The following is a 16,408-nucleotide window of genomic DNA, read 5'->3' on the forward strand; positions in this document are numbered from 1 at the left end:
ATAATTGGTCTCTCTTCTCTATGGTTGTTGTTTCTTGTGTGTGTGTATGTGTGTGTGTATAGTATCTGGTGTATCAAAGCTGAAGTAAACTCACCCTTTTTTGACAAGTGATAATAGGATAGCTTCTTAAGTGTAGTAATATACCTCTATCAAGATAGGATACAGAGAAGCTGTGTTGTTGCTTTTAAAGATGGGTTTTGTAGTGTAGTAAGCTAATATGAAATTTTATTTCTCTTCTCATTTTTTTCTCTTACAAAAGAAAAATACCTCACATACAAACACAATAGAGACTGTGCGAAGTACATACACTGTCTGAGTAGGTTAGTCAGTATACATATATGGTCTATCAACCAACTTGCTTACTGCCGCTATTCGATTACACAATTATGCCTACTTCTTCTACACAACTAACGAGTACATATACACATATACATATACATATACATATACATATACATATACATATGTACTCATTTCTTTGATTTAGTTTCCCTTCCCCCCCCTTTTTTTCTTCAATGTCGTAAAAGCAAAAAATTAAAACTCAAACTCATCTCAAAATTTTACAATTTTTTCCTCTCGCATTTGAGTTGATTGGAGTTTATACATGTAGCACATATACACATATACACATATACACCTGTACTCATGTACAAGCTGAATAGAGCTTACACCGATGTCTCATCAACTGTTTAAAGACCATTAGAGTAGTCTAACAGGAGATAGACACACACATTTGGGCTATACTAATCACTTTTCTTCATATATATATATATATACAACACATATGTATAGTCCTTTGGTCCATCCCTCCTCCTTTTATTCTTATCTTTTTATTCCATTGCATTTACCGTCTCCTTTGTGTAATTGGAATATTCACATCCACAGTTTTTTTTTTCTCAACTCACACCACTTTACTCAATCGATACAAACAGACAAACAGAGTTACAAAAAGTATATCTCTCTCCCCGCCTCCCCTCAACTCACATATCTCACTCGAAATACGAGATTGAGCCAATGGAGGTTGCACACGACTACACTCTATATTAAGATATATCAGTTATTGGTTCAAATAGAGTGTTCTAAGGTGGAGAGGTTGTTGTTTTATTGTAGAATCAAAACTAAAGTTTAGACAAATGTTGCATCAAATTTCTCGCAAATATCTTCTTCACATCAAACACTCTCCTTTTTCCCCCTCATTCGTACTACTTACTTATGTAGAATGTAGTTGACATGAGTAGTGTCTTATACAAAGACAAGCAGAAGGACAAATAGAAAGCTTTGGTCGAAAACATCAACCTACTCTAATATCGTTATTGTATTTGGAAAACTTGATATATGTATTGTGTTTTACAGTCACAAGACGTTACCAGACATTACCAGACATTACCAAAGCAGGTTTTTTCATTTAACTAAAGTATACATTTGATCTTTCGTATGGTATGTCTCCAAAATGTGGATCTAATTTTACGCATACCGAAACTCTATAAAACTAGAAAAGAGGTAACAATAACTGTTGATTTATGCTCCGATTGGTCTCCCCAAACAAAACAAAACCCCGATCAGACTCCAAATAAATCCTTACAAGTCGACCCCCCTTTTGAGTTGTTCACACATCCCACTACTTCTTTCTCCTTAGTTTCTTTTATCGGCTTCCGAACTAGCAGTTAATCTAGCACTCAATTCGATTTGATCTTTGACTGCTTTGGTCAAATATTCAATCATAATAACGTCTTGGTTGAAATTGTCAAACAATTTATTCAATTCTTCAACATCAGTCAAAATTGGTGGTTTAGTCAACAACGTATTACTCAATTTCCTCAATAAATCAAGATTTTCATCTGATTGACTACTGGTAGTAGAAGCATTTGCATCGATGTATTTGATTAAATTGGCTACATTTGATTGCACCTGTTGCAAATTTTGAGCGAAAAATGGATGCTTGCCATCGATTATTGATGAAATGTTGGTGTTGTTGTCAATTGTTGACTTTTGTAATGATTTATAGGCGAGTTTTTCAGTATTTGTTCCATCAACTACTTCATTAGGAATGGGAGTGAAAATATATGAATTATTGACATTGGCAGGCTTGTTCCATCCAACTTGAACACTGGCCTTGGCAGCAGCTGACGATTTTCCAACTGCAGCGCCAATATACGTTATTATTTTAGGACTTGTTATCTGTCCTTGTTCATTAATATATTCCACATTTAAATAAATTGCTGGATATGGAAATGCACGATCAACCCCCTTGGAATAAAAATCATGGATTAATGAAGTAGTATCATCAATCTCATTCATACTACCAAACCACCCCAATACAGATTCCTTGGGATGAGATTTCTTGTATAAATGAAACAAAGATTTATGAGCTTGATCTTCAATGGCAATGGAATCGCCAGTTTCATCACATGGAACCATGAAAGCATCTCTTATCTCCACTTCTAACCCATTATCGGATCTTATACCTAACAAAGTACCAATTATTCTCTTGTTTAATACTTGCTTAGCAACAATTTCCAAAATGGTAAGTAATGCAGACGCGTGAATCTTGACTTTGGCGGGTCCATTTGCTGACCCAGCTGCTGGTGCTAGCACATTTGGTCTTACCAAATGCATGAACGAGTTACTAGTTTCGGTAGCCATATTTTAAGTTATGCTAAGATAAGGCTAACTCTGACGGTTTGATTCTATCTTCTTGGGTAAAAATTTTCCAATGTCTTGAAATTTTTTTTTCTCTTACTGAGCATTGTTATATACAGGATGCAGCTACTGAAGAGATATTGTTTTGCAACTTAACAGTGACCAGAAGGAGTATTGCCAAAGAGGAAACACTATAAAGTGGGGGAGAGTTAGAAGAGATGCCTGATTAGAAAACTTGGTACAGTGGGAGTATATCTTTTAATCTTGACCGAAGAAATGTAAGAAGTTTTATATCAACGTTCATATTCTTTACCGCCGTTTCACGTGCATATAGCTTAAACATTAAATACGCTGGCACCAACGTAGCAACTATTCAAGCCTCCGCAAACCCATATCAACATTCTTGCTTTTACATTAAAAAAGTATAGCATACATGTAATCCCAATAGTCAGAGTCAATGCTACCATTTCGGGAACTGCCACAACGAAAGAATGAAAGAAAAAATTACACCCAAATATCAAAAATAAGAGTTTTGAGTTTTGAGTTTTGAGTTTTTGATGTTTTGGGCAAGTGTCCAATGAATCATCAAATAGTATACTAATAACAACTCCAATACAGTGAATAACAAGTATAGATAATGATTCAAAATGATATTGCTTTGCCTCCGACCATAGGAGAGGATGACACTCCAAAGTCCAGGGAGTCTGTTGCTACTGTTGCTTCATCGCACACTATATCGACAGCAACGGGCCCTACAACCACAGCTAGCACCACCACCACCACCAACAACAACAAACACAAACACAATAACACTAGTAACAGCAGCAGTAGCCATAATAGCAATGCAAACCAAATACATTCTCAATCCAAGAGTATATGGATTTTCCCAGAATCACAAGTACTAAATCGCACACCTAGTCGAATACAATCAAGAATTACATTACCACAAGAACTTCGGATAAAAGAATCAATGCATGAGTTTGTTATACGACTAGGCACGAAACTAAAAGTTGATGGTCCAACATTACTTGCAACTACAGTCTATTTACATCGATATTACATGCGACTTCCACTTTCATCTTCGAAGTATTATGTTACTTCAGCTGCATTAACCATTGCTTGCAAATTGAATGATAATTATCGCCAACCGGATAAAGTCAGCTTGTACGCATGTAATGTCAAGAACCCACATCCTCCAGTGATTAAAGACAATGTTAAACTACCTCCTCCTCCTATTGATGAACAAAATGAATATTATTGGAAATGGAGAGATCAGTTATTATATCGTGAGGAGTTGATTCTTCGTAAACTTCAATTCAATTTAAATTTCACATCACCTTATTTACTCCAATTTAAAATTTCAAACAAGATGCATCTAGGTATGGGTCATTTATTATACAACAAGAGGAAAGATATCTTAAAAATGACAACAACACTAATCGAATTATTATCAAGTTTACCGATCATACTATGTTACGACATGAAGGAAATTTTCGCCACATGTTTTGTAATCACCATTGTTGAAGGTAAATCAAGATTTGATAAAGATTTACAAATACCGGAAAATTTCCTACCACTGATTATTGGAGTTGATGTGGATGTGGCTCTACATTGTTTTCAATTTATAAAAAAATTGTTGCATTGTTCACAGGGAGATTCGCATGTGATTAGTAATAAAGCAGCTGCTAAACGATTGTTGCCGATTAAATCACATTATTTTGAAGATGTCGCTCGAGGAAAATGATTGTATAGCAATTCGTATACAACTTAAGCAATGATCTTTTTTCATTTGTATGTACAGACTCAACAGATGCCGGAGCCACATTGGAAGCCTCCACATTAGACATCTCTGGCGTTCTTCCGTTTCAATTGGCGGCTTTTAAATTTCTTTTCTCTGAAAACACGTGACTAGATAAAGAGTCGTAAATTACGTCAAATTACATTGGAAGAAAGCAGACCAAGCTATTAGCATTACATATTCATTACAAAAGCATCCACTTAATAAACACTATCAACACTGAAGTGTATCCCACAACTCCACAGACTCCATTATGGATCCAAATCAAGATATATTTGAAGAGTTGGACACAGCAATGATGGAAATATTTCATCGGAACCACACTCTCCATAACAATTTCAACAACTTATCAGAACACGAACAACAACGAACACTTGATGAAATGGCTGATCTAGTTAGACAAAATTCATCAAACTCATCATCGAGTCGTCGTCGAACTATTAGACGATTTTATGAAATAACCTGGTATTGGACATATTTTCCTCTTGTTGTGTTACGCTTTGATCGAATTTGGCAACAAGTTACATTTACCAATTTCCAACGAGCTATTAGCTATGGTGCATTCTGTTTTGTCAAAATGATTCAAACTGGGTTCAGAAGTTTGATTTTCCTATTCGTATTGCAAACATACTTGCACAATGTCACCAATATGATTTTCGTCTTTTCCAACATCATTACATTCAGTACCAATTTCATTAAGGATTTGTTTACTTATATTTTCCAGGATTCACCAAATATACTACATGATAATGTGATGCTCGTCACCCACGATTACGATATGTTTTATTATTTGAATTCAGAGGAATATCAAAATGCACTGGCTTTGCAACATTTATGGCTAATCTTCAAAAACTATCGAGCTTCATTGTTGAGAACATCGTGCATCACAATAAAAAACGGCCCTTCCAACTGTGACCTAATTACAAACTCATTGATTTACAGGATGTCTGACGCCATTAGTCAATCATGCCCACAGTTTTCTACAAATACAATCCGATTCATTACAGTGACGATATATTTGCTATATGCAATAATAGGCAATTTCATTTGTCTCAATATATTGTTTTTCCTACTGTATAATATCATGAGGAGGATTGCTGGGTATGCTAAGATTTTCAAGAACTTGGGTCTGGTTATTGGATCTACTTTTGTTGATTATATAGCGTAGATGTTACTAGGGGGAGAGGGTAAATATGTAGAGCCAAGAACCTTTTGAAATCATTGAAACTGTTATGTGGTAGGTTGTTTGTACCAGAGTCCCGTAGTGTGACATTCGTAAACGACAAGTTGTTCATTTGCAACTCCGGCTGCCAAACCTGGCCAAAACTAGCCAAATTAGGAAAACGCGCTTTGAAAACGAGATGCGCTTACACGTGAGGGCAAGAATGCCATCAATAGGAGAAATTTAGAACACCCGTACCAGCTCCTCATATAACTTGAGTCATTTTCAAGGCTTGCATCTCTTATGTAATGTATATACCTCATGATGTCAACACTAAGTTGCACTGGATCGCGGATTTATCATTACTATTGTTGCACATTTCAATTTCAGTTTTATATCCGCTAAGTTCCGATCCCCACATTTTCCCACCTGAAAAAAATAAACCAGCAACCTTCTTGGTATGTTCTAGCAATATATAACGATACGCCAGTCCCACTTATCATTCTCAAAGCCACCTACCCCAATCTACCACCGAGAAACCACACGAAAAATGTCTCAACTCCCTACCGTAATGAAAGCAGTAGTCTTTCGTGGACCTTTCGATGTCCAAGTAGAACAAAGGCCAGTTCCCAAAATTGAGCTCCCTACTGATGCAATTGTCAAAGTTGAGTATGCTGGATTATGTGGATCAGATATGCATACTTATAGGGGTCACGTAAAGGGCAAACCAGGTACTGTTGTTGGGCACGAATTTACTGGAACTGTTGTCGAAGTAGGTCAAGATGTATCCAAATTCAAACCAGGTGATGATATATTGAGTTGTTTTTCGATTCAATGTGGTGAATGTTTTTATTGTAAGCACGGTTTAACTGGCCAATGTGCCAAGACTAATACATTTGGAAAACCGGGATTGGACGGTGGACAGGCCGAGTATGTTCGTATTCCGTACGCTGACAATGTGCTTATCAAGAAACCAGAAAGTGCAAAAGAAGACGACATTGATGACTCGGTTTATTTGCTTATGGCTGATATCTTTGTTACGGGTTACTTCGGGGTCAAAAAGATTGTCGACTTTTTCAAAATTCAACCTGCTCGAGGTTACAAGGCTCAAGAGGTCAAAGACATCTCAATTTTACAAATTGGCGCTGGACCTGTCGGACTATGTGCATTGCATCTATTGAAACACTTTGGATTTGAAAAGATTGTCGTTGTTGACAGTATCCCTTCACGTTTAGAAGCCGCTAAAAAAATTGGGGCTCATAAGACAATTAATTTTCAAGAAGAAGAGAATGGGGTGGCAAACTTTGTCTCCAATGATTTGAATGGGGTTGGATTTGATGCAGTATTGGAGGTAGTGGGTGCTGAATCATCGATGAAGTCGGCATTCGATGCTGTACGTGGTAATGGTTTCATTTCAGCATTGGGTATGGGCCATGGACCATTCCCCTTTGATGCATTGCAAGCATACTTGAAAAATCTTAATCTTTCATGTGGAAGATGTCATGCATATGCATTGTTTCCCGAAGCTTTGGAGATCTTTGAAAAAATGAAGGATAAATTGACTGATTTCATTGATCACAAGACATCAATTGACAATGCCAAAGAAGCTTTTAAATTGTTTGATGAGCACAAGGTCAACAAGGTTGTTTTTAATTTTAAGAATAAAGTATAGAATATATATAGTTTCTACTCCATATACCATTACAAAGTGTGTCGTAAAATTGATTTTGGATTGGTATTGCCGTATTTGTTGGTAGCGACCACAGACTCGATCCGGTGTAAATTTTGTTTTTTCCCTACCTCCGTAACACTTCCATAAGCAGAGGGTCTTGCAATTACATCATTGAATCTCATCTTGGGAAAGCTATCCGATCCATTGATTTATTTTACGCTCCAAAACATGCCCGATAACATGCCCGATAACAATCACAATCCTGATCTACCTCGCATAAATCTTCGTGATTCTCGAAACCCGAACTCAACAATGTCTCCTCCGAATACCGGCTTTTCACCTTACGGTGCAGTGCAGTTACCACCAGTATACTCCTATCGTCAATCACAGCAGCAGCAACATCAGCAGAAACATCAACAGCAACACCCGCCGCCACAACTGTCTCTGGACCTGACATATTCAGGTTCACCAAACCCTATTGCACAACCATTGCAACCAGCAGTCCAATCACAAACCCAACACACCGCTGAATCCAGGCCTCGTTTGCGAGTGAGCAAAGCCTGCGATCGATGCAGGACTCACAAAATTAAGTGTTCGGGTTCAGACCCATGTTCAACTTGTGTACGACAAAAAAAGGAATGTACTTTTTCAAACCCTGCCGGTGGGAACACACAGAACAAACCAAATGGGTATCAACTTCAAGGTACAGATTCAAACAAAAGGCGTAAATTTAGCACCCTCAATTCAGAACCATTTGGATTGCCTGTTGTCGACAAATCTAATGATAAGGAGTATATAGCGCATTTGGAAAATAGGGTCCAATATCTTGAGAATTTGTTGTCGAGAAACACGATGGAGGACTTTAGACAACCTCGATTCCAAGAACCGGAAAGTGAGGGTGTTATTGAGACATTATACACAACTAGTTCAAAATGGAGATTTTCTCGCCGTCATCAGAACTTACTTATTGTTGAATTGTGCAAATCGATGTATTCAAATTTGTCAGAGGAGCTGAAAGAAAAAGTAACCATCCCTCGTATGCAATATTTTGGGTGGAACATGTCAGGAGTCAATTACCTTACACCTGAAAATCTACCTCCATTACCTCAACTCGACATTGAGTTTGATGAACGATACTTGATTGACTATTTCTTTAAAGAGGTTAACCCGTTGTTTGCTATCATCCATGAGACTGTTTTTCGTGAACAATACGAAGCTTATGATAAGCTTATGAAGGAGGAAGCCATTACGGGTGAACACAAACATGATTCCAAGTCAAATCAAACTAAACTATATTCAGCAATATTGTACCTCATATTTGCATTGGCTATTCGATTTAGCGAATTCCAAAAACCCAAAAGCCCCGACTTGGAAATGTTGAAATTGGAAGAAAAGCTTTTCAAATACGGGTACAAAATTGTTTCGATATTGAGTTTCGAATGGGAATCATTTGAATTAATACAGAGTTGGCTTTTGATTGCATTGTATTTAAGAGTTGCTCATAGACAAACATCATCGTCACATGCATTGGGCCAAGCTATCACAATGACGAAATCAATGGGATTAGGATTCAGCGAAGAAAACTACAACATCTTATCTTGCACTGGTTATGAACGATTGAAAGCTAAACGAATCTTTTGGTGTGTATTCACCTTTGATCGTGTGTTTGGTTTACAAACTGGTCGATATTGTGGAATCAGAGAAGAAGATTTTGGTCGTGGATTTCCTGGATTTGATTTCCAACAAGAAACGGTCAAGGATGATTGGTTGACTTTACCGGCATTGGCGTTGTTGCACATTGCTAGGATTTCAAACTTTGTTCATACGGCACCCACCGATAATCCTCATTTGATCAAGTATCAACAAATTAATGCGGAATTGGTCAAGTTGCACCAATGGTTCAATGAGGTTGGGTTCAGGAATGATTTGTTATTCAATAAACATCTTAGTTCAACTTCAGAGAGTGAAGTCAGTTCATTAATCAAAGCGCAAGTGAAGTTACACTATTATGATTTGGTACTATGTGTTCATGGTAAAGTTCTTTTCAACTACATTGGCAGACGAATTGTGAGTAATGGATTAAAAGTGGAAATGGTTCTAGATGCGTGTCATGGTGTTATTGAAGTTTTGGACAAGGTAAACAAGGCGGGATTGCTTTATACTCCATGGTATTCAGTACTACTCTTGTTGTTCAATATTGGTGTCAATGCTCTTTGTTTAATCAACGGCGGAGTTTTCATTCTGCAATCAAGGGATCTCTTGAAAAATACTATCAAGTTGTTTACAATTTTAAAAAAATCACCCATTAGAAACAAACAAAATAAATTGGTATTTCGAGAACGATTCAAAATGGTTCGCGAATGTACTTGGGCCTTGAAAATGGCAAACAAGATTCTCACATTGAGGTTACAAGAGGATATGAATGCATTGAATAATATTGGGGTTGATCATGGTTCATCTGATGTTAATAAACAATACTTTTCACAATTGGGATTCAATGATAGCGCTATTAGTGGAACCAAGGACACTGGTGCTACTGCTAACTTCTCATCAAATGATTCTCGCAAGCAATCTCCAAATCCAAAGAGTAATGAGTTTAACAAGGTGTTTGAACAGCAATTGTATCGAAATGAAAATGGTTCAAATGTACCTCATCACATATTGCAACAGCAAGAAATGCAAAGAACAGGTACCATATCGCCTGTTTTACCAGGATCGAGTACCGAAAACCAGACACCTCGAGAAGGACCAGATGAAGGGTCGTATGTTAATTCATTTACTCCATCTTCAGATAATCATGAAGGTGGTGCTGCTGTTGATCCTTATCCATCAACTGAGATTGATCAAATGTTGGGTAACTTACAATGGTTTGATCAATGGGTTGATTTTACCTATGATTTTTAATAACTAGAATTAGAGTTTGTAGTTGCGGCTACATAATGTAAATAATGATATAATTTGCTTGAATGAGCTGACTCTTTTCGTGTATAAACATAAAATGAGAGATTTACCAACACTTTTTAGGGTGTAGTGACATGAAATGTGTGTATGAAAAATGCCACCTAAATGTTATTCAATTCTCACTTGCATATCACTTTTTAACAACACAATCACCACATCCGAAAATACATCATTATAATTTCCATCACCAGTCTAGTATTCACCGGAGAGAATTTGTTTGATGGGTATAATACTACGATAGCTTGCACAGGTGATTCGGTCCATTTGCTTTCTGGTTTGTTTTCAGGAGTTTATATTTTTGGTTGCAACAAATCACAAGCACAACTACAAGGAGTCGAAGTTACACATTCATATCAAAAGGATTTAAACATCTAAAGTTAGGAGAAGAGAAGTACAAGATAATCTTTCACGTATCATTCAGTTATGATGAGTTCTGGGACATGCCGGTGGTTCTGAGCTGTCATCTTTTGGCAACTGCTTCAACATAAGAATTGCGTTCGACATACGTACAAAGTGGACGAGGGGATCGCTGGATGGGTATAACAGCAGCAGGTCTTGACAGTTACCAATATATTTCTTTACTGATTTCTTTATGGGGTCAGCTGACAAGATTAATACAGCCGAGTGTGCTCTTGAGTGACCCACTTGACGAAATTGGAGAGTTCATCAGATATGGTTTATTAGCTAATCCTTCTAGTTTGGAGCACACTATCATGGAAGGTGTTGTGTTCAAAAAGGTGGATCATTTTGAAAGACGGGTCATGGTATGCATTTGAATATCGTAGTGTCACGGAGTATTGAATTTAAATATGGCGCCACACACAGAGGCAGCGGGGATGATGGCATGGATTTGCTCCATACTGCTGCAATACCTTGCTTGACAGGGACAGACTAGGCGGGGTGGTGATAAACCACATACTACACTGACTGTATCCTCTGTTTATGCCCAAATATGGCGAACTTGAGCTATTTTGCTGCCACAAATGTGGTTGCGAAACTCAGAGAGTGCGACACAAAAACCGGTTGCAACAAAACACCACGGTAAATACATACTGATCATATATATTGATGAAGCCGGTATAAATCTATAAGAGTAATATTATTTTTCTATTGCAACTTTGTTTATAAACTTGAGTTTTTGAATCAATATAGCCAACGTACATATGAACTAAATTGGAAGCATTTTTTACAATTTGAGCTGCTGTTTTTCTTGGAGATAGATTAAACGATATACGATTTACGATTTACACAAAAGAAATTCAATATCTGTAATCTATCCCTTTACTGATACGAGTATAAATGGTTGATTGAAAACGTTTTTCATTTATGCATTTAGCAGTAAAAAGTTTTTCCGAGACACAATTATGCGTATATGCAGGATGTGCTAATATGCATTCAGGTCGGAAAAGCTTTTTCGATTTTGTTGTGTTAAAGATACATGATCTCTAAGAATTCTATGAGCGCTTTTATGTATTCCTTATTTGGTAGTATCATCGTCTGGTATTATGTGGCGGGGACATAGTGGGATAACCCTAGCAATAGAGATTATAGGCATCTGAGGTGTTACTGTTTGGTAGAACCACGGATTTTGTTGTGCACCAAGGAATCTACTCCTTTTCGGCGAGCCCAAATTCACGGTATACATTTGACATTTAAGTATTAAGGAATCTGAAACAAAAGTATATGGTCATGTGAAACCAAACATGGCTTACATCACTAATAATTTAAACAAAACCGTTGAATTAATGGTTCTGGGTCCCCGGTCCCTTTTTCTTACGATGACGTAGCCTCGGACGACATGTGCTAAGATTTAGACCGGTGTATCTTCTTTTTTTGGTGGGGGCTTGATACGAAGAACTGCATCGGGTGCATAATCACCGAAATGTACGGGGCACAATAACAAGAAAAATAAGAAAAGAAATTAAAGCTGGTTGTTCTTATTGTTCTTTGATGGTTTTATGTTTGTGTGTCCCCACGTAAAGACAAAATGGACAACAGTTGTGGTATTACTTTTGTTGGGGATGCCTTTTTTTATTGTTTCTATTGTTCGGACTCTTTGTTCTTTATTTCTCGGATAAATTAATTATATACTCGAATTTCTTTTTTTCTGCTTTTTTTCTTCTTCATGCATATTGTTTTTTAGTGCAACGTGGTGGAGTCGTGCCTCCACCATTAACCAGAAAGCGAAATTACACTTATTATACTTTATACCGATGCTGACTAAAAGCACAGCTACATCTAGAGAACGGTTATATATCCACCTCCTGACTAAGAGGACGCTGCTAGCATAGGGCCATGCTAAAATTCGTAATACAATAAATTATGTGTGAAACCTCTTCTCTGGCTATTTGGCTATTGTTAGAAAAATATTTTATTCTCCCTTGAAACCTTTCGTTAATCTTTTATTGTTCTATATCTATATCTATTCACTGTTTCACAATCTTCCTAAAAGAATCTATATTTAGGCTTAGCAAAAAAGAACAGGAAAAGAAAAGAAACGATGCAATGACGTTGTGAAAGGAGAGTCATGGGGAAGAACACTAGAATTACTTACAGTTTATGAAACGAAAGAATAGTTATAAACAATCTAATCGGTCGTAACTCTTGCATGTGTTAGATCAGTTTGTTATCTTTTTCAACCCCCCCACTTGATGTCCCCCACAGTAGACAGTAAAAATCCGGAGACACAGTATAGATCTACAACAAAACAGTAACGTGATTTTTGAAACGCATGTGTTACAACTAGTAAATAGGAAGCCCCATACAATGCATCAAATGGTTATGAGTGATATACATTTGGTGTATCTATGCCTGAGGAGATTTTAAATTAGTAATTGTCGTATATTCATCTCCTGCATATATTGTAAGGTATCCGGAGAAACAAAACAAAGCAATTTACACATCTTACACAAAACGAACCCATAGTGTAAGAAATTAAATATAATAAATTTTAAATTCTTTTTTTCATGTTTTAAATATTTTAAATTTTTCTGCAAAGGAAGAAGAAGAAGAAGAAGAAGAAGGAAGAGGACAACCAATTGATATATTCTTCAAATTCTTTTATCAAATATCATCAACTCATCTGGACAGGAGGAAAACAGATTAGAGGTTTTTTTCTTTATTGATTCACATTATCCACAACAACAACAACTACTACTACTACTATCACTACCTCTTCTTTGTAATCACCTGAGGAGAGATTAACAAAATTAAAAGATTACTTCAAGTCCGACTCAAGGAAATTTCAAAGGCCATATACCCCTGGTCAACAAAACATCTCATCATACTCAACCACTAGTACTTTTTCAAAATGTCATCACCACCAATAACTAAGGAAAAGAAAAACAAAGAAGATAGACCTTACAAATGTACATTTTGTGACAAGGCATTCCATCGATTAGAACACCAAACAAGACACATCAGAACCCATACAGGAGAGAAGCCTCATGCTTGTACATTTCCGGGCTGTACCAAGCGTTTCAGTCGATCAGATGAATTAACCAGACACTTGAGAATTCACAATAATCCTTCATCAAGGAAAAGAAAGAGCAAGAATGATGTTAATAACACCACTAATCCACATATGATTCAACCTATACCCATCAGTATACATTCAAACCAGCAACAACATCCACTTGCAATGGGTCAATATCCACCTGCTGCCCATCCCCCTGTGCCTGTTTCAGTTGATAGTAATGGTAATACAATTTATCATCAACCATATCCAGTATATTTAGTGCCTCATGCCAATGGATATATGCAGCCAGTAGTAGCCCATCCACATGCCCAATCACAGCCACAACTACTGACTCCGCAACAACAACAACAACAACAACAACAACAACAACAACAACAACAACAACAACAACAACAACAACAACAACATTTTCAGTTTACACCAGAATCGTCAGCTTCCCCAGCACAAGCTTTGCTCCAGCAACAACAACAACAACAGAGTAGAGCACCAACACCTTCAAAGAATCCATCAATTCTTGATACCGTACCTTCACATTATCAACAACAAGGTTCAGCTGTATTTTCGATTCCTTCCTCGCCTACTAACTTACAGCATAATGGATCAGGGTTTGCACAACAAGCAACAGCGAACTCCCATAACAACTCCTACACACAGCAACTTCATCACCAACGCCCTGCTTTGAGCTCGCGAACAATTTCATCAGATGCTATAAGATCGTATAACATGAGCCACAGTAATAATCCAGTTAACGTCTCACCACCGTTTCCACAACGTCACTACCAGTTACAACAGCAACAACAACAACACTATCACAGTAATCCAAACATACAAAAGTCACAATCTTCATCAAGTATACTATCGGAAAATCAACGAGTATTTAGTAATCCTGAATCGTCGACACAATCATTGGGTACATCGCCAGATAGTGATACTTCGTATTCATCTTCCGCTGCTATGCCCCCACCACAACAACATGGTGCTGCTACTGTGTTAAACCCATCCGCTGCTAGTACTGCTGTGCCTTCATTTAGCAACCTTCACGAGTACTTCCAACAGAAGAACAATAGCGGAGGAAGGCTTTTCAACGGTAACTCATCATCATCAACTTCACTTTCCTCATTGAATGGTAAGATCAGATCATCCAACTCATCAACGAATTTATCAAATATATCCAATTTGACAAGAATGACACCATTGAAATTCCCTTCAAGTGCAACAATGACTAAATCACAAAGTAGAACGAATTTGAACATACCCAAACAAGTCTCATCAACATCATTAAACTTGGAATTCTATAACAATCAAGGCGGTGCCAGCTCTAACGGATTAAGTCATGTGGCTAAGAAATCAAGGCCAAGTTCACCAATACTTTTATCAACTACACCCGTCCATCCATCATCGATACATTCAACTTCCAATGCACGTAAATTTAATTCAAGTTTTATTATTTCTCCAAATGAGACTCCATTACAAACACCTAGTCAATCACCTCAATTACATGCAGAAGAAGAGGATTCTAGTACACCACAACCTAGTAAATTTACATTACAAGATAACAAGCAAGGTGAAATAAGCGTCAATGATAAGAAGGATCAAGATGACTCAAGTCTGAAATTGGGCGATAGTATTGCCACCACCGGTACTCAATTACCACCAATTCGATCAGTATTGAGTTTCACTTCGTTGAAAAATATGCCCAAAGTCAATAATGAAACGAGTGAGAGTAGTAATGGTAGTCAAGAAACTATGGTAACTGAGAAAATTCATGAGACTAATTCCAATAACAGTGCTCCTACAATGAGTGTCAGTAGTTTGTTGAGTTAAGATGGAGACAATGTCATAGTGGGGATCGGGCTATGAGAGAAAACATGCTACGATGTTTGTATATATATACGGTATTTTCAGAGGTTTGTACTATATTAGTAAATATTGTTACATGGAATAGGGATTTTAATAGACAATTTTGCGTTTAACCATAGGGGTGAATGGTACGATGTGATCCGTTTTCCACATCAGATTAGATGAACGTAAACATTTTATCATAGTTTGCGGTCCATATTCTCTAATCCAGTTTTCATGACAGGCATGAATTACCGAAAGGCCATAAACGTTTCGTAAAAAAACAAAGTGGGGCCGAGGACTCAACCCCAGAATGTAATTGTTGTGGTTGGGTGCAAGAAGCTCATTGTTACCCCCAGGCTCAGGTACCTTGGAGTAGAAAAGACTGAAAAATCATTAGCCCTCTGGCGTTGGAATTGTTACCTCGGCAAGATTATAGTTTTAAGTGCAGTCCAATTTTCGGTAAGCAAATCGTGACAACATAAAATTTTTATTATGGCGTTTCTCTATCTTTAGTTTCATTTTAGGTACGATGTAATCCATTGTGTGTATTAGGATGGTGGCCAATGTATAATTACTCCGAAATGGAATTTGAGAAATCACAAAGTTCAAATTTCAACCCCACTTCAAATTGTTCCCTAACCTAATTGTTCCTAACGGGTGTTGTTTATTTTGGAGTTTTACAGTAGTTTGTGACTCATCGTCAACATCATGCACCTACCCCTGTTTATTGTTTTGGTAGATCTCTTTGTTGAGAGGGTGTTTTGTAGGGGATACCTTGATGTTACATTTAGACATAATAGCAAACTTTATTTTTGTGTAACTAATACAAACCCTTTGCATTGTTCAACATTTTCA

The 16,408-nt window shown here is 37.1% G+C and overlaps 6 protein-coding genes across 6 annotated transcripts; 5 read left to right on the plus strand and 1 right to left on the minus strand. All coding sequences in view use genetic code 12, as the record gives it.

The window, feature by feature from the left end:
* Positions 1-1,632: 1,632 nt before the first annotated feature.
* Positions 1,633-2,643, minus strand: CORT_0F01380 (hypothetical protein; the record flags this gene model as incomplete). The annotated part of the gene is made up of 1 exon (XM_003870445.1): positions 1,633-2,643. The coding sequence occupies one exon, from the start codon at positions 2,641-2,643 to the stop codon at positions 1,633-1,635; it is 1,011 nt and encodes a 336-aa protein (XP_003870494.1).
* Positions 2,644-3,277: 634 nt separating this feature from the next.
* Positions 3,278-4,384, plus strand: CORT_0F01390 (Bur2 protein; the record flags this gene model as incomplete). The annotated part of the gene is made up of 1 exon (XM_003870446.1): positions 3,278-4,384. One exon carries the CDS (start codon positions 3,278-3,280, stop codon positions 4,382-4,384), a length of 1,107 nt encoding a protein of 368 aa, XP_003870495.1.
* Positions 4,385-4,691: 307 nt separating this feature from the next.
* On the plus strand, positions 4,692-5,606 carry CORT_0F01400 (hypothetical protein; the record flags this gene model as incomplete). The annotated part of the gene is made up of 1 exon (XM_003870447.1): positions 4,692-5,606. One exon carries the CDS (start codon positions 4,692-4,694, stop codon positions 5,604-5,606), a length of 915 nt encoding a protein of 304 aa, XP_003870496.1.
* A 544-nt stretch (positions 5,607-6,150) lies between these two features.
* On the plus strand, positions 6,151-7,272 carry CORT_0F01410 (hypothetical protein; the record flags this gene model as incomplete). The annotated part of the gene is made up of 1 exon (XM_003870448.1): positions 6,151-7,272. The coding sequence occupies one exon, from the start codon at positions 6,151-6,153 to the stop codon at positions 7,270-7,272; it is 1,122 nt and encodes a 373-aa protein (XP_003870497.1).
* Positions 7,273-7,500: 228 nt separating this feature from the next.
* On the plus strand, positions 7,501-10,176 carry CORT_0F01420 (Cta7 protein; the record flags this gene model as incomplete). The annotated part of the gene is made up of 1 exon (XM_003870449.1): positions 7,501-10,176. The coding sequence occupies one exon, from the start codon at positions 7,501-7,503 to the stop codon at positions 10,174-10,176; it is 2,676 nt and encodes an 891-aa protein (XP_003870498.1).
* Positions 10,177-13,543: 3,367 nt separating this feature from the next.
* Positions 13,544-15,535, plus strand: CORT_0F01430 (Mig1 transcriptional repressor; the record flags this gene model as incomplete). The annotated part of the gene is made up of 1 exon (XM_003870450.1): positions 13,544-15,535. One exon carries the CDS (start codon positions 13,544-13,546, stop codon positions 15,533-15,535), a length of 1,992 nt encoding a protein of 663 aa, XP_003870499.1.
* Between the last annotated feature and the right edge of the window lie 873 nt (positions 15,536-16,408).

This window comes from Candida orthopsilosis (genome assembly GCF_000315875.1).
Source record: "Candida orthopsilosis Co 90-125, chromosome 6 draft sequence".
Lineage (NCBI taxonomy): Eukaryota > Fungi > Ascomycota > Pichiomycetes > Serinales > Debaryomycetaceae > Lodderomyces > Lodderomyces orthopsilosis.